The sequence below is a fragment of the Geotrypetes seraphini genome, chromosome 3, assembly GCF_902459505.1.
Source record: "Geotrypetes seraphini chromosome 3, aGeoSer1.1, whole genome shotgun sequence".
Classification (NCBI taxonomy): Eukaryota; Metazoa; Chordata; class Amphibia; order Gymnophiona; family Dermophiidae; genus Geotrypetes; species Geotrypetes seraphini.
Genome location: NC_047086.1, coordinates 73408253 through 73425025, shown reverse-complemented (window position 1 = coordinate 73425025; position 16773 = coordinate 73408253). Strand labels below are relative to the sequence as shown.

General features: G+C 40.4%; 1 protein-coding gene across 1 annotated transcript in view; it reads right to left on the bottom strand.

Annotated features, from left to right (window-relative positions):
* Positions 1–16773, bottom strand: part of CSMD1 (CUB and Sushi multiple domains 1) — a 2397241-nt gene that overhangs the window by 974054 nt on the left and 1406414 nt on the right. Inside the window, exon 10 of the mRNA XM_033936341.1 lies at positions 1627–1730. Within this exon, the coding sequence (XP_033792232.1) occupies positions 1627–1730 (104 nt within the window). The remainder of the gene's footprint in view (positions 1–1626; positions 1731–16773) is intronic.

Sequence of the window (16773 nt, the reverse complement as noted above, 5' to 3'; positions counted from 1 at the left end):
TTGTTGAGGATAGGTTGAAACCCTCAGCTCAATGTGCAGCGACAGCTAAGAAAGCAAATAGAATGTTAGGAATTATCAGGAAAGGATTGGAACACAAAGATGAAAAAGTTATAATGCCCTTGTATCACTCTATGGTATGGCTGTAACTTGAATGCTGTGTGCAATTCTGGTCGCCATATCTTAAAAAAAAAAAGATATAACAGAATTAGAAAAGGTGCAAAGAAGGATGATGAAAATGATAAAAGTTTTGGGACAACTTCTCTATGAAGAGAGGCTAAAGCACCTAGGGCTCTTTATCTTGGAGAAGAGATGGGTCAGGGGTGATATGATAGAGGTTCTATAAAATACTGAGAGGAGTAGAAAGGGTAGTTGTGAATTGCTTGTTCACTCTTTCCAAAATATTAGGACTAAGGGAAATACGATGAAACTACTAAGTAGTAGATTTAAAACAAACTGGAGAAAATATTTCTTCACACAACATATAATTAAACTCTGGAACTCTTTGCTGGAGAATGTGGTGAAATCAGTTAACTTAGCAGGGTTTAAAAAAAGCTTAGATAATTTCCTGAAAGAGAAGTCTATAGACCATTATTGAAATAGCTTGGGGAAATCCACTGCTTATTCCTAGGATAAGCAGCATACAATCTGTTTTACTAGTTGGGTTAGAGAATGACACGGTGACAAAATTCATCACCGTTTCCGTCCCTGTGGATAACCGCGGGAAATAATCCCATGTCATTTTCTAGTGTCTATTTCAACCTCACTCCTTCTACACCAGCATTCTTCAAAGCAAAGCTTGCAGGTCAGTGGTTGTGGCCATTCATACTCTGATTCTTCCCTCTCTCCTTAAAGAATGACATGAAGATGGTTTCCCGCAGTTATCCGCGGGGACGGGAACGGTGATGAATTTTGTTACCGTGTCATTCTCTAGTTGGGATCTAGCTAGGTGCTTGGGATCTGGGTTGGCCATTGTTGGAAACAGGATACTGGGCTTGATGGACCTACAGTCTGTCCCAGTATGGCAATTCTTACTTTCTTATGTTCTTATGGTGAGGTATTCCTTTCTCTCAATGGGAAAGAAAAATAGTATGTCATCAACATATATGCGATAGCTAACCTATAACTGTTCAAACTCAACACCCAAAGGCAACATATAAAGATTGAATAATAAAATGATTGAATAATAAAAAAATGATTGAATCCTATAATTTGCATACATATCTCTAACTGCTATATGGCTAGCGTTAAGTCCTCATGCTTATGTGTGTATAGAATAGGTTTCTCCTACAGGCCAATTCTAACTAGGTACCTAAAGTTATGTGAGACCTATGCATGTAAGTGGGGAGACTGTGCATTGCAGTTAGAATACAGTCACAGCTGCAGTTAGCACTGATACAGTGATCATCTATTCATTGCCATGCAAGTTTTCTAATAAAATAGATGTAATAAATCTATAAAAAATTATGAAAATGTTGTCATGTATGTTGTTGATTTTTCCTTTTCAGAGTAGAAAGTTCTTGGTTAACCTACCAGAAAATATCTTAACTGCCATATCAAATATTGAAAATAAAATGGAAATTAAATATTCAAAAGGATAATAATGATGGATTTAGACTAGGTACTTACACATATAAGACGGATCTTGCATCTCCAACTTTTCCACCATCCCCTACTGTTAGAGTATCATACCCTCTCTCCAACTCAAACTCTTCAAAGTCAAGTTTAATGACCTAATAAGTTGAAAAAAAGAACATAAGGAATTAAAATACATGAATGATTTTGGATAATTTATATACAAAAGAATATTTAAAATATTTGCAGAGTAATAACTACACACAATACCTGCCAACATATTTTCATACCCACTGCAAGAACATAAGACATACAATGTTGGATTAGACTAATTGACCATTGAGCCTCTTATCCTGAGCAATTACTTTAAGTATCCCACAAACTCCAGTAGATAAGTCCTTTCCTTGTTACCCACTCTGAAAACTAAACAGTGGAGACATGTAAGGTTACCTGGTTATAATAACTTGTCCTTTGGAAACTTTTCTAAACTTAGTGATATTACTATTTAATTGGATTGGATCTATGGCAATAAGTTTAATAACTTAAAAGGGAAGTAATTGAGGTATAGTATAAGGTGAGGTTTTACCACTCCTTAATTTGCTATGAGAGTTATCAACTTGTATCTGTGTACTGCAAGTTGCTGAAGCCTGTGACAGAGGACTGCTTGTGAACCACCTCACAAACAATATTAGTCCATGGGTTTGGAAGAAAAAATAAATAAAAATATTGACATTGTTAGTTTAGTATTATCATCATAGGTTCCCCCCCAAGGCAGTATTTCTTAACCCTCTCTGAGGTAAGTGGCACCTTATAGGCTAAGCAAATAAAGCAAAAACGCTTCAGAAAAATAGGCAACCTCAAAACCAAAAAAATGTATGCACATGAAAGAAAAAGTCTCAGTATTGGGTAAGTCATAAGACCCTACCTCCTCCCCATCATAGGCATAAAAACTTTCATGAAAGTACTACTTCAATAGTTGTTTGATAAATCATGTGAAAAAACGTCATATGAAAACACTTTTTCTACTAACATTAGAACATAAGAATTGCCGCTGCTGGGTCAGACCAGTGGTCCATCGTGCCCAGCAGTCCCTGCTGGTCAAGGATTCTAATAAGAAAATGGGTCAAGGATCGTTTCATGGCGTTCTGCCACAGCCTCAGGACCAAAGAACCTGACACCAATGCCAACAATAGAGCAATATGCTTTCTGCTTCCTGGTTCTATCATTGGTGCTGGTGTCAGGTTCTGTGGTTCTGAGACTGTGGAAGAATACCACAAAACGATCATTGACCCATTTTTTATTAGAATCCTGCATTTCACAGTAGATTGCTTTGTTAGTAGAAAAAGTGTTTTCATATGATGTTTTTTCACATGATTTATCAAACTATTGAAGTAGTGCTTTTATGAAAGTTTTTTATGCCTATGATGGGGAGGAGGTAGGGTCTTATGATTCACCCGATACTGAGACTTTTTCTTTCATGTGCACAAATTTTTTTGGCGTTTGAAGTTGACTCTTTTTGTGGAGCATTTTCACATTATTTGTTCTGCTTCACATTTTTTGATAGGACCTTATTGAGGAATGAGCATTTGAGGACTACAGTTCACTTCATCAGAAGCATCTTCACTTGTGGGTTTGGATGCTGGAGATCCTTTTTTTCTCTTTTATGTCGTATGATACCTCCTCCTTTTCTAGCGTTGGGTGTTCATCTTTTAATTGCCTGTAACTTCTTCCCAAATTCCCTGTAGATTTTCCTTTAGTTCTGACAGATAGCAGTTTGATGTCTTTCTTTGTTCCTGATGTGTTTTTTCTTTCATTTGTTATTGGAGCATATGGACTTAAAATATTCTATCAGTGCAATATGTTCCAGGATGAACTTTATAAATCATCATATTAATTTTGGACTTCTCACGTTTTGAGGTACTCCTCTACCAATGAAACCTTCATGCGCCATGTTTTTGTTTTTTATTCTCTCTCTCTCTTTCTAAAGAGGGGTTGCTTCTTTTCACCTTTTTACTATAGTCTAGTGCTCCTTTTGGTAGAACTCTTTCAGTAATGATTTTTATAGCACAATATTTTATCCACCGTATTTTTGTCCAGTCCCTTTATTCAAAGAAGAGGCCAACAGATGGCCTTTTTATGCCCACATACACACACACACATGTAGTATTTCAATTTCCAGACTCCAGTATATGTAGCTATATTCATTAAAGAATTTGATTGTCACAGCCTCCAACTCCCAATCTCTTTCTTGTCTTTCCTCTTTATTTATTTATGTATTTATTGAATTAATTTTCTATCCCATTCTCCCCAACGAGCTCAGAACGGGTTAAAGGTGAAAATACATAATGTACAATCAAGACGGGTTACAATTTGACATACTTCCATACCATTTGACATACTTCCCTATTGTTTGACATACTAGCAATACAATGGGACGTGCTTACATTGCCATTTGTCGTCCTTACAATACAATGTGTGAATCACAACCCAATATATATATATATATATATATACAGTAAATGGTTTAAAATTTGACAAGCATACTGAACAATGTGTTCATCCTAAAACAACATTATAATGTACAGAAAGACTGGTTCCATTATAAGTTTCATTATTTGTCACACACGGGATCTGATTTGTGGGGGCAGTTGATTCCAGTGGCTTGGTATATGCTGCATGCTTACAATTGAGTATTACCTCCTCCATTTACTCTGTTTGTTCTGTTGCCTCTCTTCTGGAGCTTCTTGGTTTTTCTGGCATCTTTCTTCTGATTCGTCCAAGCCTCCAACTTCCTCTTCGTCTTCCTATTTCATTTTGATTATTAAGCTCCTTTATGGGGGCTAAGAAATATGACAGTGTGACACCCTATTGTCTTCCATTTAAGCTTTTAACCCTTTCAGGACCAAGGGACATATTTGTCCCATAACTTTAAAATCCTATAAATTTTGATTGGGATAGTCTACAGTTCTAAATTTGATATGTACGGATTCCATATGATACTGCCTTTATGTAAACAAACTGGTTCCGACATTCATTCATTAGCGTCGTTGCTAGATTGACGAGAAGATTCACTTGCCACACTGTCCATAAGCCAGAAGTGTGATTTTTTAAATAAAAATAATGATATTTCACAAAAAAAATCAATTTTTTGGCATCTGCAAGCCCTTTTTACCATAAAAATGTCGTCAAAACCACAAAAATTGGCCTACGATCCTTATGGTCCTGAAAGGGTTAACTATGTCATTTCATGTAATTCATTCAGGCTCTCTCTACCAGATTCTACACATGATGCCTAACGGCACCTAACTTGTAGGTGTTGCTCCACACAATTGTCAATTTACCAGGACCTAACTCACACGCCTAGTGATGTCTAAGTTTATCATGTCTATTCTCAACCCGTAACCACACCTACTTTTCACATAAGCATCGCTAGACATTGTAGCTTGCTTGACTCAGGTGTCACTAAGTATCAATACAAGAAGAGATTGAGAGGTCTGAATATGTATACTCTAGAGGAGAGGCGGGATAGGAGAGATAAGATACAAATGTTTAAATACTTGACAGGTATTAACATTGAAACAAATCTTTTCCAGAGAAAGGAAAATGGTAAAACTAGAGGGCATGAATTGAGGTTGTGGAGTGGCAGACTTAGGAGTACTTTTAGGAAATTATTTTTTCATGGACAGGGTGGTAGATGACTGGAATGACCTCCCAAGAGGTGGTGGAGATGAAAACAGTGATGGAATTCAAAAAAAGCATAGGATGAACACAGAGGATCTCTAATTGCACAATGAATGGTATAAAATTTTCCCCAAGAGAAGAAGCGTAAATGGAGAAGAGAAGAGATCTCAGTAGGCCTACCCCTCCAATTATTGCCCCGTCTCACATGCTAAGCCCACTCAAAGTTTAGCACATGTTAATAAAAAGACCCCTTAATGCATTACTCTGCTTTGATGGATTTTTTTTTCCAATTAGAGATTTTAAATTTGTATCAGTTACTTATTGCAGCTTGATCTTTTTTTTATACATTTTTGATTTCCATTTAATGTTTCTGCATTACATACGAGTATGACACTACATTATCAAAAGTCCACATAACTGTATCTAGTCCTTCCAATGTTTTCATTTTCTTCTGTGGTCTGTCTCCTCTTGCATTGGCTCCATGAGTGGGTTCCTGATGGCTTCTAAATCATATAAGAAGCACCTGCAGCATTGCTACCATCCTTATGAATCCTAACTTTAACCAAGATCGTATTTTAAATGTACAGCCAGCAGATTTTTTATTCTCATTTTTTTCCTTCAGTACTTCTACTGTAGTGAATGCATTGTTGAGCTTTGCTATCAATTTAACATATAGTAACATAGTAGATGACGGCAGATAAAGATCCGAATGGTCCATCCAGTCTGCCCAACCTGATTCAATTTAAATTTTTTAAATTTTTTATTCTTAGTTATTTCTGGGCAAGAATCCAAAGCTTTACCCGATATTGTGCTTGGGTTCTAACTGCTGAAATCTCCGTCAAAGCCTACTCCAACCCATCTATACCCTCCCAGCCATTCAAGCCCTCTCCAGCCCATCTTCCCCCAAATGACCATATACAGACACAGACTGAACAAGTCTGCCCAGTACTGGCCTTAGTTCAATATTTAGTATTATTTTCTGATTCTAGATCCTCTGTTCATCCCATGCTTCTTTGAACTCAGTCACCATTTTTCTCTCCACCACCTCTCTCGGGAGCGCATTCCAGGCATCCACCACCTTCTCCGTAAAGTAGAATTTCCTAACATTGCTCTTGAAACTACCACCCCTCAACCTCAAATTATGTCCTCTGGTTTTACCATTTTCCTTTCTCTGGAAAAGATTTTGTTCTACGTTAATATTCTTCAAGTATTTGAATGTCTGAATCATATCTCCCCTGTCCCTCCTTTCCTCTAGGGCACAGTTCTTCAACCGCCGGTTTGCGGACCGGTGTCGGTCCGCAGGAAATTTTTGCCGATCCGCACAGGGCCGGCAAGACTGACTGACTTCAACTTCCTGCCGGTTCGCGCAGAGCCGGCAAGAACAACATCCGAAGTCTGCACTGGGACGGAGAGATCTTAGGGAGCATCCGACAGTGACTTTCTCCCCTCTCTGCAGCTCTCCTTTACTTCCCAGTGCAGCGATTTATGAAGGCAGCCTCGGGGCTTTTGCTGAGTCGCGGCTGCCTCTGATGATGCAACTTCCTCTTTCCTCAGAGGCGGCGCGACCCAACAAAGGACCCGAGGCTGCCTTCGTGAATCGCTGCGCTGGGAAGTAAGAAGAGCTGCTGAGAGGGGAGAAAACCACTATCAGAGTCTGGGAAGCTGCTGGGCAGGGGGAAAAAAGGGACAGCTGCTACTGGAGAGGGAGAAGGAGGAGAGATGCTTCTGGGAGGGGAGGAGGGAAAGGAATCTGGGAAGCTGCTGGGCAAGGAAAAAAAGGGACAGCTGCTACTGGAGAGGGAGAAGGAGAAGGAGAGATGCTTCTGGGAGGGAAGGAGGGAAAGGAATCTGGGAAGCTCCTGGGCAAGGGAAAAAAAGGGACAGCTGCTACTGGAGAGGGAGAAGGAGAGATGCTGCTGGGAGGGGAGGAAGGGAAGAGAGTTACTGCTGGACAGGAGGAGGAGGGAAGGGAGAATGAAAAAAGGAAGGAAACAGCTGGCAGAGAGATTAGAGGAGGGGAAGGGGAGACACAGGCATGGGAAAGTAGAGAGCTTGATGATAGGAAGGGGTCAGCAGAAAAATAAGCAGAGAGGGACAACGATGATAGATCTGATGTAGGAGAGATAAAAATGAAGAGCAGTGAAGCTGGAATGAATCTTGTAAAAAGGAGAGAGGGGGCACAAGCTGGATGGAAAGGGGAGAGGGGCATAGAAAGAAGACAGATACCATATGGAAGGGGGAGAGGACAGACAGTGGATGGAAGGGGCAGATGCTGGATTGAAGAGACAGAGAGGGCAGACGCTAGAAGGAAGAGAGTGAAAAGAAGATTGAAAGCAGAAACCAGAGACGACAAAAGGTAGAAAAAAATAATTTTATTTCTATTTTGTGATTAGAATATATCAGATTTGAAATATATATCCTGCTAGAGCTGGTGTTAGACATAACTGGGGACTGCAAAGCCCAGGCAGTGCTTCTTTAGCTTCCAGCTGGCTTAGGGCGCTCTCTGACCAGGGGGCAGTTGCCCTAGTTGCACTCACCTAAAACTATTCCTGTCATGTGTGACTGCAGTATTCTGTTAGCATGATATTTCTGTGTAGCATTCTGTAATAATTTGGCTTGTTCAGTTTTCTTGATAGTAGAGGGGATATATGTGAAGAGGAGGGGAGACAGGGGTTTTGTTGATCCTTGCTCTGAATTATTTGTATTTATAAAATGACAATTGTACAGAATATTGTTTCTTTTTATACTTTAATAAAATACATTCAATATAAAATCATAACTGAGGCTTGTGTGGATGGGATCAGATGATTTGCGGGGACTGAGCTCGCGGAGATGGGGCGGAAATGGGGTTTTTAAATTTTAGTCCTAGTAGTTTGCCGGTCCACAAAATAATTCTTTTTTTTCTGCCGGTCCACAGGTGTAAAAAGGTTGAAGAACACTGCTCTAGGGTATACATATTCAGGGCTTCCAGTCTCTCCTCATACGTCTTATACCGCAAGCCTCCTATCATTTTTGTTGCCCTCCTCTGGACCGCTTCAAGTCTTCTTATGTCCTTCTCCAGATACGGTCTCCAAATTGAACACAATACTCCAAGTGGGGCCTCACCAATGACCTATACTGGGGCATCAACACCTTCTTCCTTCTACTGGCTACACCTCTCTTTATACAGCCCAGCATCCTTCTGGCAGCAGCCACTGCCTTCTCACATTGTTTTTTCGCCTTTAGATCTTCAGACACTATCACCCCAAGGTCCCTCACCCCGTCCACGCATATCAGCTTCTCACCTCCCAGCATATACGGTTCTTTCCAATTATTAATCCCCAAATGCATTACTCTGCATTTCTTTGCATCGAATTTTAGTTGCCAGGCATTAGACCATTCCTCTAAGTTTTGCAGATCCTTTTTCACATTTTCCACTCCCTCTTCGGTGTCTACTCTGATACAAATCTTGGTATCATCTGCAAAAAGGCACAATTTTCCTTCTAACCCTTCAGCAATGTCACTCACAAACATATTGAACAGGTTCGGCCCCAGCACCGATCCCTGAGGGAATCCACTACTCACCTTTCCTTCCTCCGAGCGACTTCCATTAACCACCACCCTCTGGCGTCTGTCCAACAGCCAGTTTCTAGCCCAGTTCACCACTTTGGGTCCTAACTTCAGCCCTTCAAGTTTGTTCAAGAGCCTCATATGAGGAACTGTAACAAAGGCTTTGCTGAAATCTAAGTAAATTATATGTAGCATATGTCCTCAATCCAGCTCTCCAGTCACCCAATCAAAAAATTCAATCAGGTTCGTTTGGCATGATTTACCTTTCATAAAGCCATGTTGCCTCAGATCCTGTAACCCATTATATTCAAGGAAGTACACTATCCTTTCTTTCAGCAACACTTCCATTATTTTTCCAACAACCGAAGTGAGGCTCAATGGCCTGTAGTTTCCCACTTCATCCCTATGACCACTTTTGTGAATAAGGACCACATCCGCTGTCCTCCAATCCCTGGGAACCACTTCCATCTCCAGAGATTTGTTGAACAAGTCTTTAATAGGACCCGCCAAAATCTCTCTGAGCTCCCTCAGTATCCTGGGATGGATCCCGTCTGGTCCTATCGCTTTGTCCACCTTCAGTTTTTCAAGTTGCTCATAAACATTCTCCTCCATGAACAGTGCAGAATCTACTCCATTTTCTCATGTAACTTTGCTAGACAATCTCGGTCCTTCTCCAGGATTTTCTTCTGTGAACACAGAACAGAAGTATTTGTTTAGCACATTTGCTTTTTCCTCATCACTCTACACATATCGGTTCCCAGCATCTTTTAGTTTAGCAATTACATTTTTTATCTTCCTCCTTTCACTAATATATCTGAAAAAAAAAATTTATCCGTTTTTTACATTTTTAGACATTTGTTATTCCACCTGTGCTTTCACCAGACGTATCTCACTCTTGGCTTCTTTCAGTTTTACCCTGTAGTCCTTTAGAAACATAGAAACATAGAAAATGACGGCAGAAAAGGGCTATAGCCCATCAAGTCTGCCCACACTAATGACCCACCCCCCTAACTTTACTCTCTTAGATAACTCATAGCCCATCAAGACTACCCACTCTGTTTGCCCTCTCCCAATTTACCCTCTTAGAGATCCCACATGTGCATCCCATTTTTTCTTAAAATCTGGCACGCTGCTGGCCTCGATCACCTGCACTGGAAGTTCATTCCAATGGTCAACCACTCTTTCGGTAAAGAAGTACTTCCTGATGTCGCCATGAAATCTCCCGCCCCTGATTTTTAGTGGATGTCCTCTTGTGGCCGAGGGTCCTTTAATAAAGAAAATATCCTCTTCCTCCTTGATATATTTAAACGTCTCAATCATGTCTCCCCTCTCCCTACATTCTTCGAGAGAGTACAGCCGCAATTTAGTCAGTCTCTCCTCGTATGAGAGATCCTTCATTCCCGAGACCATCCTTGTGGCCATTCGTTAAACCGACTCAACTCTCAGCACATCTTTTCGGTAGTGTGGCCTCCAAAATTGTACACAGTATTCCAGGTGAGGTCTCACCATGGATCTGTACAACGGCATAATGACCTCGGGCTTCCTGCTAACGAAACTTCTACGGATACACCCCAATATTTAGCCTTGGATGAAGCCTTCTCCACTTAATTAGCAGCTTTCATGTCTTCACTAATGATTACACTCCTCTTCTTGGGGTTTTTTATATTTCATAAAATCCAACTCTTTCGCCTTTATTTTCTCCGCCACTAGTTTGGAGAACCATATCGGCTTCCTTTTTCTCTTGTTTTTATTGATTTTCTTCACATAAAGGTACGTAGCCATTTTTATCGCTCATGTCAGCTTAGACCACTGTCTTTCCACTTCTCTTATGTCCTCCCATCCTAACAGCTCTTTCTTCAGGTACTCTCCCATTTCATTAAAGTCCGTATTTTTGAAATCTAGGACTTTAAGTATCGTGCGGCTGCTCTCCACTTTAGCTGTTATATCAAACCAAACTGTTTGATGATCGCTACTTCCCAAGTGATCACCCACTCGACCATAAGAGATACTCTCTCCATTTATGAGGACCAGATCCAATATTGCTTTTTCCTTCATGGGTTCCGTCACCATTTGTCTGAGCAGAGCGTCTTGAAAGGCATCCACAATCTCCCTACTTCTTTCCGATTCTTCAGATGGAACATTCCAGTCTGCATCCGGCAGGTTGAAATCTCCCAACAGCAGCACTTCCTCTTTCCTTCCAAACTTTTGGATATCCACAATCAGATCCTTATCAATTTGCTGCGATTGAGTCAGAGGTCTGTAGACTACACCCACGTAGATAGAAATTTAATCTTCTCTTTTCAGAGCAATCCATATCGCTTCTTCCTCTCCCCAGGTCCCTTGCATTTCGGTCGCTTGGATATTGATCTTTACATAGAGAGCTACTCCTCCACCTTTATGACCATCTCTGTCCTTCCTAAAAAGATTATATCCCGGTATGTTTGCATCCCATCCATGTGATTCACTGAACAAGGTCTCTGAGATAGCGACAATATCTAGATCTGCCTCTAACATCAGGGCTTGCAGATCATGAACTTTGTTGCTTAGACTGCAAACATTTGTGGTCATCGCTTTCCAGCTATTTTTCAGCGGTAATCTTTTTCATATAGATTTTTGTTTCGTTTCACTTTCCGTTACAATGCTAAGAAATTAGTTGCTGATATTGTTTACGTTGCAATCTTTACTACCATCACATCTTTTTTTTTGCTGGGGGTGGTCTCTATAATTGTCCTTCATACATACACCACCCCCACCTTCTAATTTAAATGCCTAGAAACATATTGCATAAATTTATCCGCAAGGTTTCTTTTTCCTGCTGTAGTAATATGTATAACAAAGTTTGTTGTGCAATGGTACTCATTAAGATTTATCAAGATAAACACATTTTCTTATCATTAGAAATGCATAGCAATTGACCAACATTGCAACAAATGTCTCTGTGGTCTTTGGTAGAAGTCCATATTCATTCTGCGATGGATTTTCTAGGTCTTGATATAATCTGGACACTGTTTCTTCATTGGATGCGTGCAGAGAAATTTCAGGAGTGTTCTTCATTGAATAGTTACTGGGAAATGTCATAAGGGAGAGTGTGGCACACTGGTTAAAGTTATAGCCTCAGCATCCTGAGGTTGTGAATTCAACCCCACACTGCTCCTTGTGACCCTGGGCAAATCAGTTAATCCTCCCATTGCCCCAGGTACAGTAGATAGATTATGAGCCCACCAGGACAGACAGGGAAAAATGCTTGAATACCTGAATAAAATCATGAAAAATGTTCTGTGCTCCTCTGGGAGAACAGTATAGAAAATTCAATAAATAAATAATGAAAAGTTTCAGCCTCTGATAACCAGAGCTGGTATTGTGACATCATAATGCCTCATTCTACCAATGCCTAAGAGCCAACCTCATCAGTGATGTCACAATGGCTTCATTGTCCTATAATTGGCTCACTTCTACTACATTTTGATTTCTAGAGGGGTACGGTGGTTAAAGCTACAATCTCAGCAAACTGAGGTTGTGGGTTCAAACCCATGCTGATCCTTGTGACCCTGGACAAGTCACTTAATCTCCCCATTGCCTCAGGCACATTAGATAGATTGTGAGCCCAACGGGACAGACAGGGAAAATGCTTGAGTACCTGAATAAATTCATGTAAACTGTATGGAGCTCGCATGGGAGAACAGTATAGAAAATTGAATGAATAAATAAATTAGCATTCTTCTTTGAATAAAGGGACTGGAAGAGGAATGGGAACTGATTGGAGAACATCCAACCTTGCTTAAGGGTTGCTGAGATTATACTGTATTTGCCATGCCAAGAGGTCATCTTACATTGCAACATATATAACGTGGACTTCTAGATTCTGTGTTAATACCTGCTCCAAATTGTGAGCACCCTATATTATTTTGCTTGCTAAAGCATTTTTGCATGTTCTAGAAGCAAATATATGTTTAAATAATTAGGGGTCCTTTTACTATGGCGCGCTAACTGATTTAACGTGTGCTAACCAATTTAGTGTATGCTAAATGCTAAGGCACCCATAGACTATAATGGGCGCCTTAGCATTTAGCGTGCACTAAATCAATTAGCATCAGCTAAATCAGTTAGCGCGTCTTGGTAAAGGGATCCCTTAGTTTATTTAATTTTACATATTCATATATTTGCTCTCATACTATATACAACCAAATGGCTCACGAGAAGAACATGGTTACACAACAGAAAACAAAAAGAAAAAACGACAATTAACAATTATACAATTTGCAAGGTAGGGATAGATGCTGGAATTCAAATTTCAGTCCACTACTGCCTGCTAGTACTGCCCGATTCAGGAAAAAAAAAATTTTTGATTCGATTTGATTCAGCCTACTGAATTGGTTTTTCGATTCGATTTTCCTGCCCAATTGGGTGTTTTTTTCAAACATCCCGGTGGGTTTATTTTATAGCCTCTTCACCCCCTTTGCCTTCTCCTAACCAACAAAATAAACAAACAAAAATGACTATTCCTCTCTCTGTTAAATCCTAGCTCAAGTTTGCGGTCTAACACCAGCTCTGGCAGGATACACGTTTCAAATCTGACATATTGTAATTATAAAATGGAAAATAAAATTAGTTTTTCTACCTTTTGTTGTCTGGTCATTATTCAAATCTTGTTGGTCCCAGGCTCTAGTTGTCTTCTGATAACTTGCTTGCCAGGGTCTCCTTCTTTCTCCCTGCTAACCATCCATCTTCCATCTCTGTCCTCCCCTTACGTTTCCCTTCCCTCCTCTGGAGGTCTGGCATCTTTCTTTTTTTTCGTCTCCATCCACAGATCTACCTTTTCTTAACTACCCGTTCATCCAGCATCTCTCCCTCCTTCCCCACTACCCCAGGATCCACCATCTCTCCCTTTCTTTTCACAACTACCCTCCTATCCAGTATCTCTATTCCCCCTCCACATCATCCCTTGTGTCCAACTTCTCTCCCTTTCTGTTCCTTCCCTCCCTAAAACCCATGGTCCATCATCTATCTCCCTCTCCTCTATTTTTAGACCCATTATTTATTTCCCCCCCCCAAAGTCTGGCATATGCACATCTCTTTTAACCCCCCTTCCCTCCCTCCGTGTACTTCTACCCCAGTGCCCCCCTCCCCTTAAGATCTGTACCCCCCTGAAGGCTTGTACTCCCATCCCTGAAGGCCTGTCCCCCCTTGAAGGCCTGCCTGTCCTCCCTGAAGGCCTATGCCACCATACCTGGCCTGTCCCCCCCTTAAAGGCCTGTTCCCCCCTTGAAGGCCTGCACCCCCCCCCCCCCAAGGCCTGTCCCACCCTCTGAAGGACTGCCCCCTGAAGGACTGCAGCCCCCCAGGCCTGCCTGTCCCCCCTTTTAAGGCTTGTCCCCCCTTAAAGGCCTATTCCCCATTAAATAAATAAATAACTCAGAAAATGTCATTAAAAACAAGCAGCCATTCTGCTATCACCATTATTAAGCCCATTAAGGCTCTATAATTCATTATATAATTTAAACATATGCAAATTTATGGTTAACAATATGTGAGGGTTCTAGTTCAGTGATCTATTGCAATCTATTTAGGCCTTTTATGGCTTACATATAAATAACTTGTTCTTTTCAAAGATAAACTGTGCTATTGTTCCAATAATATAATGGGCAATAGCATGAAGGTTGAATGATACATCATTGCACCTGCTCTCAGTGGCATCCCTATACTATCCCTAAGTTACAACTATGATTAATATGTTAAATATCTCCATCTAAGTCAAGAATAATCAAAGAGAAGCCAGAGAAGCATGCAAAGGCATAAAAAGTCATTTGTTATGAGTAAGAGTCATGCTTTCTCTATAAATGGAACTATACACTGAAGAGGGTTAGTGATAGATCTGAACACTAGTCTCAAAGGCTGAAGTTTTTGGAGTATTATAAAAAAAATTAATGCACTTAGGTCCTATTCTATTAAACTGCGCTAGTAGTTTCTAGCGCGGGGAGCTGTGCTGAATGGCCCGCGCAGCTCCTGACGCTCATGGAGTTCCTATGAGCATCGGGAGCAGCGTGGGCCATTCAGCACGGCTCTCTGCACTAAAAACTGCTAGCGCAGTTTAATAGAAAAGGGGGATAATCTGTTTTTGCAAGTTAGTTTAATTTTTACATATGTGATAAAATATTCAAGGACAAAGAGGTATTTAAAGCCCATTTTATATTGAATGTTGACATCAGAATTGAGATATCCAAATTGATATGCTCAGTTATGTGGTATTTTACAATAGGCTCTACTGAATGTTGAGCTTTTTGTAACATACCTGTAAGGAAATGCAGGCATGCTCATGTGTTTGCTGGCATACACAGAAATAGTAGCTATTATATAAATATGCATGTGGAAGAAATAAGTGACATAAAGCTCAACACTGAAGATAAGAACATAAGAATTGCCGCTGCTGGGTCAGACCAATGGTCCATCGTGCCCAGCAGTCCACTCACGTGGCGGCCCCCTGGTCAAAGACCAGCGCCCCAACTGAGACCAGCCCTACCTGCGTATGTTCTGATTTAGCACGAACCTATCCAACTTTGTCTTGAATCCCTGGAGGGTGTTCTCCCCTATGACAGACTCCGGAAGAGCATTCCAGTTTTCTACCACTCACTGGATGAAAAAGAATTTCCTTACGTTCGTATGGAATCTATCCCCTTTCAATTTTAGAGAGTGCCCTCTCATTCTTCCTACCTTGGCCAATATTCAGCTGGTGGTGGTCAGATTTATTTTAAACACTTAGAAAACAGAGTCTATATGGTCTTCCTGTCCATGCCATCTACTATTGCTTACTCTCCGTAGAGATCCAATGTACTTATTAGAACATCAAAAATTGACTTCCATCATATACTAGACGGCCAACCAATAGGAAAAAGGACCTCAGAAACCTGCTCAGAATCTAGTAACCAAGTCCTTTTTTTCCTCTCTATAATTGACTATTAGTTGGCCGACTGGTATATGATAGAAGTCAATTTTTGATGTTCTAATAGAGACTAATAGAGGCTTCTTTGTTCTTCTATGTATTAGGGTTGTATTGTATCCAATGTACTTATCCCAAAGTTTCTTAAATTCAGACAAATTTTTTGTCTCCACCACCTCCACCAGTAGGCCATTCTATGCATTTAATACCCTTTCCATGAAAAAGTATTTTCTGATGTTACTGCTTAGCCTATTTCCTTTCACATTAATCCCATACCCCGTCATTACAGATTACTCTAGATTTTTAGTGCTGGGCCATGTCTCTCATGACTGAATATCAAGGACTAAATGTAGTCAGGTTGGCTGATGGAGCTTATGTGGGCCCAGTCAAAATTCAGCCAGGCCCATATAAGACAGTTGTGTGAGTCTTGGCTGAATATTAGCTGTGGCCCACATAACTGGGTTTTCAGTCCAAGTTCCATAGATCCCCCTCCTGGACCCCCAGATAGCATCCATCTGTCTTACTCCCACCCAAGGCCCACAAGAATCACCAACTTCCTCTCCCCTCTAAATGGTCCCTCACTCCTTATGTCCCTGGGGTTTAGGGTAGACAAGTTTCAAGTTCAAGTTTCAAGTTTATTGGTTTTTAATATCCCGATCATAAAACAAATATCTGACCGGTTAACAATGAAATTTAAATAGGAAAGAAAGAAATATTTAATGGTGTTTTAGAGAGATTAGTATGAAAAATAAAAACATATAAAACGTATGGACAAACCTGACAGTGAGGATGAGTGGGGAGGAAGGGAAAAGTTACATAATCTTAGAAGAAATGAGATAGAGGGAAGGGATATAACACAAGGGACGGGGGTGCATGGAATAAGAGATATGCGCTGAAGAAAAAAATTAGGTTTGTAATATAGATCTAAGAGTAGACAAAGAAAAGATTAGGATTTGTCATAGGCATCTTTAAATAGATAGGTTTTAAGATTAGTCTTAAATTTTGGTAATTGGATTTCGTCCCGAAGAGATTGAGAG